The following is an 11,492-nucleotide window of genomic DNA, read 5'->3' as shown; positions in this document are numbered from 1 at the left end:
CTGCTGGGGCGAGCAGGGCAGCTCCCAGACCACCGGCTGACCCTCGAAAACCCAGCCTTGGCCCCCAGAAACCTAATCCCGGCCCCCTCAACCTCCCCGAAGCCCCTCCGCCGGCGCCGGCCTCTGCCGGCCGGGCGCACACTCCGCGCATGCGCGGGGCAGAAGCGCTGCCTGACGGGGTTTCCTCCCCGAGCGGCGCTTGCCATTGGTTGTCGAACACTACCGAGCGCTTTCGTGCTCCTCCGGCGCCGCGCCGAAGGCGGGGGAAGCAGACGGTTCGGGTGCGGCGTGGTGCATTGTGGGGCGGGAGAGTCACCGCTCTGCTGGGGCCGCCATCTTGCCTGCGTCCGGACTTGCTCCCGCTCTCGGGGCCTGCTCCTTCTCCTCGCAGCGCGGAGCGGCGGCACGGGGGAGGACGAGGGGCCCGCCCGGCCGGTGCTGATGCGCGCAGAGCCTCCTCGCACCTCCCTCGGGCACCGCTAGCGAAGGGGGCGGGGGTGGTTGGTCGGGCGGTCGCCGACGCGGCCTCTCCTCTCTCTCTTCTCTGCCGGGATGGGCCGGTCCCGCAGCCGGAGCTCGTCCCGCTCCAAGCACACCAAGAGCTCCAAGCACACCAAGAAGAACCGGAGCCGATCGCGGTCCCGCTCCCGGGAGAAGGACCGGGCGCGGAAGCGCTCTAAGTCCCGGGAGAGCAAGCGGAACCGGCGTCGGGAGTCCCGGTCCCGCTCCCGCTCCAACACGGCCCCCTCCTCCCGCCGCGACCGGGACCGGGAGCGCGATCGCGCCTCCTCCCCGCCCGACCGCATCGACATCTTCGGGCGCACGGTGAGCAAGCGCAGCAGCCTCGACGAGAAGCAGAAGCGGGAGGAGGAGGAGAAAAAAGCCGAGTTCGAGCGGCAGCGGAAAATGTGAGCGCCGGGCCTGGGCGGGGGGATTGGGAGGGGGAGCGGGGTCAGGGGGGAAGGGAGGGTTCGGTGCGCCGGTGCCTTTCTCCCCGCGCCTTCCTCCTTTGGGCCGGGGCCGCCCGCGGCGGGGGCGAAGGCATCGAGGCCCTCGCCGGGGCCCAGCTGCTGCCCGTTTCCCGCCATCCGCCCCTCGGCCGAGGCCGCCCACTGGCGGGGCGAGCCCCCCGCCCCCCTCTCCGCGGCTTTGTGCCGCGCCGCCCGCCCCGCCTCGCCCCTCCCCGCCCGGCCGAGGCGGCGGGAGCCGCTGGGCCTCGGGTGCCGAGAGGCGCTGTGCGGCGGCGGGGCCAGCGCTGGGGCGTCTTCCGCGTTTTCTCAGCCGGTGGGGCTGGCTTGAAGCCTCCTCCTTTCCGAGTTTTTTGTGGTGTGGAACGTGTTTATTTACCGAGTCCGTAAGGACAGAGAGGTTCCATGGTAACGAGCGCTGGATGCGCGTTAAGATGCTAGCAGTGTGATTATGAGAGAGACCTTTACGCAGCAGAGGTAACAACGGGTGTACCGGTCGTGATGAGTGATGCTTGTTCTTCGGCTGTCACCCTTACTCACTGGAGCGCTGAATCCAGAAATGGAACTTGTTCATACGCATGAAGCCAGCTATTTCTGCTAATTCTCAGGTCGAGCTTTGAGTTCTGTTTCAGCGATATTGTTCTGATGAGGTCTTAATCGTGGCCCAGAAGGCTTGATCGACCCGAGTTGTCACTTTTGTTTTTGTTTGTCAATAATCTCCTAACTTTGGAATTGGACAGTGATACCAAAAACTTGCATAGTGACACAAACACACGTGAAAATGTTGACGGCTTTTTGAGTTATTTACCCTAATTTTGCAGTGTATAGTTTTATTCAGTACCTAAATTAATAAAAATATTGCGTGCGTATGTGGGAAGGAGGAGTGAAATGTGCCTGACAATTTAGAACACAATGAATAGTTTCTTCATATTCTGGAACTATTTTATTGGATGTGTATTTTTTTAACTATTACATAAATGGATTTTGAAGAAAGAGAACATTTCATAAATAACAAAATATCGTCTAACTTAAAATGTTAAACAGTGTTAGTCTGAGTGGAAAATTTTGTGGTTAGTCGGTGTCTAGGCTTTAAAAGCTGAAAGAGGGAATTGGTTCAAGTGCTTATGGAAAATGAAGTGTCCATAATCTTCAAATACTATAACTGAAATATTTGATCGGTTTTTTGCTGTGTGTGCTCAAATGGAAACTGAGCATGTTGAATGAACTGGAGTTCATTCAGTAATATTAGATGTGGCAACATACATTTCAGCTCTATTTTCTGCGTTAAGTTTTCTGTACAAGTTGGCTTTGAAATTTTAAAACACTCATGAAGTCTGTATACAAGGTATATGACATTTGAGTGATATTTGCAACAGAATAGTGAACTTCTGATGGAGAAACAACGCTGGAGAAGATTGTATATAGAATTTTGATGCTTCTAGAATACACTTTAAATTTCAAATAGAAAAAGCAATAAAACTTAATAGAGTAGAAAACTATGGTATTTGAGTAAATCGTATGTAAATTGTGTTATATATGTTAGTATATACTCAAGTTAGTGAAGAAAGTCTTGCTGACTGAATTAACTAGTGGACAGTTCATATATTGAAAGTGACTGACTTCTCATGTCTGTTCCAATCTTAATACGTAGCCTGACATCTGCTTTTTCCTGTAATGCCGGTTTTCTGTAAAGGCCTTGCAAATAAGATTTTTTTTTTTCCCCTCAAAAATCTGCTGAAATGTAAGCAGTTTCTTTTCTGCAGATTTTCTAAAATTAGTCTTTAAGAAGTAAATGGAGCATACTAAAAATATCTTTACATTAACGACTTATCTGTTTCTCTGGTGTCATGGATCGGTAGGTCAGAATGGTTAGCTTACGATTGTATATAAAATACTGTACGTTCATGCGATCTTAAAAAAAAACCCAAACAACTCAAGGAATAATTGGTGTAAACCACAGAATAAATCATTGAGATTTATATATGTATTGATAATTTGATTTTCTTCATAAATTCAAAGCCATTGCTTGGAAGTGTATTATTCTTATTTGTAGGCACAGGGTGGTCTTATAAATGAACTCTGAGAATAAATTTTTGCTTTATTTCACTTGTTTCTATTTCTAGTGTTTCAAGAAATGTGGTTGCTTACACTGAACGATTATTATATATTTGTAATGTTGTCATTGCCTGTGAATGTGAAAAGGTGTATTTACTTGGTTTAATTAAATTTAAATGGAATTTGTTTGGGTGAGAAGAATGAAACCTGTGCAGGCACGGTGCTTAATTTGAGCATGTCATCAGTTTCTGAGCATATTTGAAAACTTATTTCAGACATGAGCGTCAGGGGGTTTTTTTGTAACTATGTACTATTGTTATTCAGTTAGCTAACTTTTATTTTGGATTTCCCTCATGTTAAACATAAAGCTAAAACATTTGAGTAAAAACTATAAATATGAGCTTTCTGAAAAACGGTTTCTGTAGAACAGCCTCTTACGTGTGTTGAGCTGTGTCAGTACAGGACAGTGAGAGTACTCGCTGATAAATACATACCTATAAGAGGGAAGAAAACCCTTTAAAAATAAAAGGTATTTAGTATATAAAGAGTGTTTAAAAATTTGTCTCAAACTTTTGACCTCTCTCCCACATTTGGGCTAGATGACCTCTGAAGGTCCCTTCCAACCCAAAGCATTCTATGATTTCATCCAAAAAGGATCGTAGGTAGTAGTGGCTTGGCAGAGACACACTGACAAGTGGGATTGATGCATTTTTCTGGGTGATGGCCGTCTTGGTTTTTTGGTTTTGTTTTTTTTCTTTTCCTGAAAAAAATTACCTCGGGGTAGTTTGTGTCACTTCAGGAAAAGTGAATGCTGGATTGATGTGCCACTGTATAAGTTTGCTATCTTTTCAGGAACGTAAGAACAAAATTTGTGTTCTGAGGGTGAATGTTTTAAGTTGGATGTTCCACAACTTTTTACTGAAGGAGATAGGCTATCCATTTGTTTTAACGCACTTTTGAAAGTAACACACATGAAAAGTGGGAATTTGTGAGCCTTTCACCTTGTTATTTCACATGTTTATCTAGATCAGTAATCAGTACTTTATCATCTATTGTATGTTTCCGAATTGTACACTGGGAAATCTAAAAGTTAGTAAATTCTGTAATTTTTTTTTTTTAAACCGTTTTTATGTCTCTCGGTGTAAATGAGATTTATCTTTCCAGATAAATAAGAAAATGCAAACATTATGAAAACAATAGGGTATTAGGATATTACAACAGTAGTTGTTATCCTAAACCATAGAAGTCTTGTGATGACGGGGCAGAAGATAAGTTCATAAGATTTTTCTGTACTTCACAGAATACTTAAAATGAAAGTTCAATTTCAAGGTTAAAAAGAAAAACCTTCTCCCCAAAGCCCATAATAATTCTAAATAAGTAGTACTATATGAAACATAGCTGTACAGTATTCACTTCTGTTCAGCTTTGGATATCTAATTGCCATATTGTACTAGTGCCTGGAGTATTTTTTTCCTTCATTTGTTAATAAACCTGTGAATTGGCTTAATCTTTTTGTATCCTTTGTAATGAAAACTTAAAACAGTGATCAGGCTAAGTAATAATGCTGCTGCTAAACAAACATAAAGACAAAAAGGCATTTCAAAATCCTTCCAAAATTCAGAACATGGAAAACTGTAAAGGTTGCAAGAATTTATTTAGCGCTTGGTATTGGTGTATTTTATTTTGGATAGTTACGGTAGAAACGCAGTGCTGCAATGACAAAATTACGTAGAGCTGAGGTATTTGAAATTTGATAAGGTAAATGATTGGGTAACTAGATTACAGCTACAACACCTGGAATTCTTGTTGAAGTATTCACATTATAAATTCTTCTGCTTCTGTCTTCTGTTTTAGTTTTTAGAGATTTGTTTGGTGCCTCTGAGGTGGTGGCTTAAAGACAGGATTTTACAAGACATTATTGCTACGTGTGGCTTAAAATTGAGGCTATTTAAATTCCTGAAGGTTGAAGGATTGCCAAAGTTGGGTGGTGTCTCTTCTTTTCTTTTTTTTCCCTTGAAAGTGGTCGAGAAGTAGTATGATAAGCTGTCGTCTTAAGCTTAGTGTCGAGATATGGAGAGATGCTAAATATGGTACGGTCCAAATGGGCTCCCTGTGGTAGGAACACCGATTGCCTGAATATTCACTTTCCTTAAATGTAGGGCAAAACATACTTTAAATATATGATCTGTGTGTGTATAAGGTATAAAACTGTGATTCAGTAATGTGGCTCATGCTGTGTATTTGTAAGAGTGCAGTGCAGCCGTTCTTGATTGATCAAAAAGGTAATCCTCGTGTTTGCCTTTTGCAGTCGTCAACAAGAAATTGAAGAGAAACTCATAGAGGAAGAAACTGCTCGAAGAGTGGAAGAGCTTGTGGCTAAACGAGTAGAAGAAGAGTTGGAGAAAAGGAAGGATGAGATTGAACGGGAGGTTCTCCGCAGGGTGGAGGAGGCTAAGCGCATCATGGAAAAACAGTTGCTCGAAGAACTCGAGCGACAGCGACAAGCTGAACTTGCAGCACAAAAAGCCAGAGAGGTAACGCTCGGTCGTTTGGAAAGTAGAGACAGTCCATGGCAAAACTTTCAGTGTCGGTTTGTGCCTCCTGTTCGGTTCAGAAAGAGATGGAATACAGCAAATCTAATTCCCTTCTTGTATAAACTTGCATTGCTGCGAAACTTAATTTCTAGCCTATTCAGAGGAGCTCACTGATACTTAAACAGTTATTCTCCTAAAACCTGAACAAGGATACTTGATTTTTAATGGAACTGACCTACATATTTCAGAATTGTTTGAAACTTTTGCCATGGCTGCAGGATTTATCAGCGGTTCTGTCATTTTTGGGGAAGGGTATTGAAAATCTGTAATTATGTATCCTTCATTTGTTTCATTTTGCTTACTTAGACTGTAAGAGGCTTTTGCCTTCAGTCAGGCAAAAAGCAGGGTCCAGCAGTGAGCTGCAGTACCTGTCTTTAACGAATAGGTTTCTTACTCTTCATTTAAAATGAACATTTTCCTTGAGCGTACATTGGACTAATTCTGGGACTTCGAGAGTAAGGCCATCCACGTCTTCATGAAGGATCTATGTCCAAATCATTATATCCATTTTTAATAACTACTAACAACTCCTTTTTTTTTCCCTAGAAGTTATAAAAGAGCAGGTTGCCCTTGTCTGAAGTCAAGCTGAACAATGTGACTTGGGTTTTTGGGGTTTTCTTTTTTTTTTTTTCTTAATCAGCAGCTGGAGCAGAAGCTGAAAATGTCTTTCTGTGAGACAGTAATTTGCTGCTAAAGGCTTTGATGCCTGCATGCACCAATCATTCCAGGATCCAGAAATTTCAAGACAAACGTTGAAACTGTGAAGGAAATTTGTGCTAAATAGTCATAAGTCTCAAATGCTTTTTTCACTCTCTACCTCCTACACAGTCTATTTTAAATTAATATTTTGATTGGCTTACAAAAGGAAAGACAGTAGCAATGAAACTCACCATTCTGTCTGTCACATAATATGTTTAAATTAAAAACGAAAGAAATCCAGAACATGGAGTTACAACAAATACCAAGAATACTGAATTACGCTTGTTTTGCAAATTCAAACCTTACTATGAAAGAATTGAAGTTGAATGTAGATGTCTGTTGTCAGCAGATGCTTAATGTATAGAGGTTTCTGTTTGATCAGATGGATGACTTTTTTTTTTTTTTTAAAGTGATTTTGCTATTGTTAATGTGATGTGGAGAAGTCCCATCGGTTCTTTATAATGCAGAGTAAACTTCCATGCCTGGAGTGAAGTGTGCTAGCTAGTAGCTGGTTACTAGTCATAGTAAGAAGTTTTCTCTTCATATGCTTGCTTTGTTCGTATTAACTTTTTTTTCTTACACAGACACAAACCTCTGGCTAACTTTAAATCTTCCAAATATTAAAATAATTCGGATATATATTACGTGAACTGAAACACCTCAAAAACTTTCATGCAGTCTTCATATTTATGAGTTGCATAACAGAGTTCCATAAAATTCACCAAGAAAACAACAATTACAAGGCTTTATTTCCTGATCTTGCCTTCCCTGGACTCCTGAATTCCAAGTTCAGACTGCAAATGACAGTTTCAGCTGTCTTAAAATTGTCAAAATATTGAATGTTAAGTCCATTCTCCCCATGAAGGAAGCCCATAGCTCCATGAAGTATGGATTACCATTTGTATTTTTCACTAACAGTAAATGTATTTTTCTTATTAATTGTTTGCCTTAGGAATGATTTACATATTTTTGTTCCTTCTTATCATAAACATCTGCATTCCTCAGCTCAGCCTTCCTTGTATGTTGTTTCTTTATAAATGGTTGAGCTGCTGATGCAGGTATTGCCAAGCTAACAGTACAAATCATTTTAAAGAGGAAGCTGGCGCGTATGGCAGCCGAGGAGCACACTCTGCAGGACACTGGACAAGACAGTAAATATTCAACTTTTAATGCTGATTAAAGGAGTATAGGTAAAGAATACGTAGGTATACTTAATTGGTGAGACAAACTATTCGCTTTATTTATATTTTCTATATTACTTTTTAATTTGGTAAATACTATCCAGTTTTTGTAGTTGTCCTTGTTGATTTGTGTGATATTAAAATTCTAGTAATAAATTGTCAGGATTCTATGATTAGGGAGGGTTTAGTTGGTTGCTGTTTGGACTGGGCGGGATGATGTAAATTGAGTGCTAGAAACCAGTTTTAGTGGCCGCACAATTTACCGTTGTGAGACAAAATAGGTGGCTGTAAAGCTGCCACTTTAAGTCAGTTCACAAAAGAATTCTGAGGAAGATTAGTGAACATGCAGAAATTAATATTTTACTTTACTAACATCTTGCCCTGTCCTCCCCTTTAGGAAGAAGAGCGTGCAAAGCGTGAGGAACTAGAGCGAATACTAGAAGAGAATAATCGAAAAATTGCAGAAGCACAAGCTAAACTGGTATGTGAAGGTTTAGTTACCACTCTTTAGGGGAATACAGGTCCCTCTGCCTGATTTGCAACGCAATTAGAATAAACAAATCAACCCTTTCTAGAGTTTAACTTTTCTGTTGCTGGTTATGTTAGTAGCATTACTCTCCTTCCCTTGAGCGTAAGAGACCAGATGCTTAGCAGTGGCACTAGTCTGAAAAAAATTTGGTTAATTTAGAGGAAGATAACTGCCTTCAGAATTTGAAAAGTACATTTTTAACTGTATCTCACAGGCAAGGTTGAAGTAAGTTTGTGGATACATTCAGCTTCTACAACAGAAGTGACTAATTCTGGTTTCTTGAGCTGGACAAGTACAAACTGGATTTGAAACTAGTATAATGGTGAGGTACAAGTGCTGAAAGGGACTTTCAGCATAAGCTCAAGATGTGTAAGCTACGAAAATCTAGCTCATTTTGGTCGCCAAGCCTGTTTAAGCAGGTGCCTGCCTCATGAGGACATTCAATATGATTTAGCTGATTCTAATCAATTAATGATAAGCCAAACTCAGCTTCCTCTGAATCCCAGTTGAACTCTGAGAAGTTTCAGTTACCCAAGTAATGACACCTTTTTCAGGTAAAGATGATGCTTCTTAAAACTGTGTGCTTGAACTTTAGATCTCTCTCTGTTTTACCCCTTTCTCAACCTCAAATGGTAGAAACGGGACAAATAGAAAACTCAAAGTATTAACTGACATAAAGAACTAATAAACACCTTTAGAAGACCACCAGAAGAGTTGTAAGAACCATAAGTCAGTGTAAGGATTGACTTGTTACAAATCAAGTAACGAAGATTTTGAAATAGGAGGGGTTTTTAGGTGCATTTTGGAGCGGGGAGACATCTGTTTGAAGGTCTGTTACTTCATTATATTGTCTTCATCTGACACGTGACAGGTGTCAGGGGAATTTTTATATACACTGACTTCCTTAATTAAAGTGTAATGTGTTTGCAAAGCAATGCTGAAAAACATTGCGTGTAAGCACTCAAAATTTTGACACATTAGCTTTAAAAAGTTTTGAGTGTTCCTTCTAAACTCAGTTCAAATAACCATTTTATAAATAGTTTCACTGAAACTAGCTATGGCATCTAGCTCAGGTAGAACTGCTTACATACCTATGCAGGATCGGACCTGTTTGGAATTTAATATGGACTTGTAAAGTGCTTTTATGACTACAAAATATGCTGGCCTAAATTCTACCATTTTCATATATAGGCTGAAGAACAATTGAAAATTGTTGAAGAACAAAGAAAGATTCATGAGGAGAGGATGAAACTAGAACAAGAGAGACAACGTCAGCAAAAGGAAGAGCAAAAAATTATCCTGGGCAAAGGAAAGTCTAGGCCAAAACTGTCCTTCTCACTAAAAAGCCAGGATTAAATTGCAACTCTGAACGCTTAAAAGAAAAAATGAAACAAACAAAAAACCCATCAACAAAAAAGGAAAACAGAAAAAACTTTGTATGGTAGCTTCATGTTGAAGTGTTGGTTTTTTTTTTTTTTTCCTTTTTTTTTTTTTTTTTTTTTGTCTTTTTTGAAAGTCTGGAAAGTTAGCTTGTTCTAATAGGGGCTGTGCTCTGCAATTCTTAATTTTTTTAAACTTCCATTAAATTAAACCCTTATCAGATCATTGTCGCCTTTTAGAGGGTAATGTATTCCCATCAATTTTGTTTCTGTATTAGTGGTCTGAAGCAGATCAGGTCACTTTATGAATTGTGGATGATCTGATAAGGTTTTACTGACCTACTCATCAGAGTTTGATAATTGACAGAACTTTATACTGGGTATTGCTGACTTTTCTTTTTTTTTTTTAAAGTCAGTAAATACATGAGTAAATTGCCATAGTATTACTGGACCTCTGTGGTTTCTTGTTAAATCAGTGTCTGATGATACTGTCCCATTGTTGCGCTTGATGTTCCTGATACAGGTAAGGAAATAGTTTGTCATTTCTGCTATGAATACATAGAGAGAGTTCAGTATTGTCTCTGTTAGGTTTGTTTTTATTACATTGACAGCGTTCAACCAGCGTTCCCCATTGTGTAAATAAACCAATTTGCTGAATAAAGTGAAAGTCTTAAATTCATATGTTTAAGTAAATTTTTTTAGCACACTTCTATAAACAGCTATGAGTGATGATTCACATTATTAAACTCAAGACTATAGTGGTATTTTTTTTTAATTTTGCTTTAAACTATTGTGGCTTCTCCTACTTATAATGCAAAATTACATCCAGTAAAAAATCCCTGCAGTTGTGAATGTTTTTTGGTGGCTGCTGCTGTTTTCATGAATGTTGGTTTTTATTCTGACAGAGACTTATTTCAGCTGTAGTATCATGTTTGAACAGCTGTTTGGCTTACTGCACCCAGACCGATACTTTGATATCTAATCCCCTTCAGTTCACCTCATAATATAGTATATTGTATAGGATAAGGTCAGTACCATATAATGAACCTGATGGATCCGAAAAGATTTAAAAATGGAAGTGTTTTTTCCCAAAGGACTGGACTGGCTAGCATACTTGAAGTGAAAAACAGAAAGTGAGATTCTGTCTAAATATATTGTTTTAGCCAGAAAGCAACTGTTATTCATATACAGATCTTGAATGTTATCCGTTTATATATACAGGTTTTATTTTGAAAAGTGAAACTACAGATTGAAAACTCTATATAAATAAAGTCCCCTTTTTGTATATAATTCTACCAAAACTTGGGATTACAATAGCTTGTCCAGTTCTAAAACTTTCTTTTTCCTGTCGGTATGCAACATCTGTAGTAAGCAGAAAATGAAAGTTACCAGTAGTTGCCTGAGCATTTGAATGTCACTGGACAAAGTTGGAAATAATTCCCGATATTCCCAAAGGTTCTGTTTCTGTAGATTCGGCAAATTAAACGTGGGAGCAAGTTGAGTGTGCTATTGAAAGCAGTATTCAACGTGCTTTGTGTGAAACCTGGGCTTGGGGACAGACTGATGTGTACCGCTTTGTCCAGTATGTCAAGAAAAATGTGAAGACAGTAAAATACCTACACTATTACTGTACTTAAATTTGTCTATATATTGTATTACAAAAGAAGGTTGAAGGTTGCTTAATGCATAAAAACAAAAGCTGAAGCCAAATAAATCATGTACGTGACCTGTTGGCAGGAGCAGGCTGTATTTAAAGCTCAACTGGTACCTGTATTTCTAAAACAGAAAACATCCCCTGTTCCCTTATGAGAAACAAGCTATTAAAAGTCGATACTTAAAACAGACCTATGCATTTTTGTTTCCTCTCCTCTTCTAGAAGCAAGAAGCTAAGTTCTCATACATGGCAGCTGTGGCATCAAACAGTTTGTTCTACATCACTAATTTGCTGCTAAATAGGAGCGTTTCTCCTTCACGCTTAACATTGTGTGGGCTTAGACTTTGAGAGGTTATTTTCAAACACACCTGTAGGACTATGGTGTGGACAAAATGTCCAGTCACAAGTAGATCACCCCTTCTGCCATTCCACG

General features: G+C 40.1%; 1 protein-coding gene across 3 annotated transcripts; it reads left to right on the top strand.

The window, feature by feature from the left end:
* The first annotated feature begins 294 nt into the window (after nucleotides 1-294).
* On the top strand, nucleotides 295-10,080 carry ARGLU1 (arginine and glutamate rich 1). Of its 3 annotated transcripts, XM_075424536.1 has the most exons (4): nucleotides 296-908; nucleotides 5,332-5,557; nucleotides 7,895-7,978; nucleotides 9,218-10,080. In XM_075424536.1, the coding sequence occupies exons 1-4, from the start codon at nucleotides 553-555 to the stop codon at nucleotides 9,380-9,382; spliced, it is 831 nt and encodes a 276-aa protein (XP_075280651.1). In that variant the 5' UTR covers nucleotides 296-552; the 3' UTR covers nucleotides 9,383-10,080. The 3 variants fall into 3 exon arrangements, 2 of the variants coding, with proteins under 2 accessions (XP_075280663.1, XP_075280651.1); XR_012764389.1 differs by lacking the exon at nucleotides 9,218-10,080 and having other exon boundaries at nucleotides 295-908; nucleotides 5,332-7,467; nucleotides 7,895-7,935; XM_075424548.1 differs by lacking the exon at nucleotides 9,218-10,080 and having other exon boundaries at nucleotides 295-908; nucleotides 7,410-7,976.
* The last annotated feature ends 1,412 nt before the right edge of the window (nucleotides 10,081-11,492 follow it).

This window comes from Opisthocomus hoazin, chromosome 1 (assembly GCF_030867145.1).
Source record: "Opisthocomus hoazin isolate bOpiHoa1 chromosome 1, bOpiHoa1.hap1, whole genome shotgun sequence".
Taxonomy (NCBI): domain Eukaryota; kingdom Metazoa; phylum Chordata; class Aves; order Opisthocomiformes; family Opisthocomidae; genus Opisthocomus; species Opisthocomus hoazin.
Note: the sequence above shows the minus strand (reverse complement) of the source record. Positions and strands in the feature narration are given on the sequence as shown.

Excerpts from the sequence above, each read along its gene's own strand:
- ARGLU1 (XM_075424536.1), top strand. The coding sequence starts at position 553 with ATGGGCCGGTCCCGCAGCCGGAGCTCGTCCCGCTCCAAGCACACCAAG. Across the intron at positions 5,558-7,894 it reads CAGCACAAAAAGCCAGAGAG|GAAGAAGAGCGTGCAAAGCG; the intron begins GTAACGCTCGGT and ends CCTCCCCTTTAG. Across the intron at positions 7,979-9,217 it reads CAGAAGCACAAGCTAAACTG|GCTGAAGAACAATTGAAAAT; the intron begins GTATGTGAAGGT and ends TTTCATATATAG.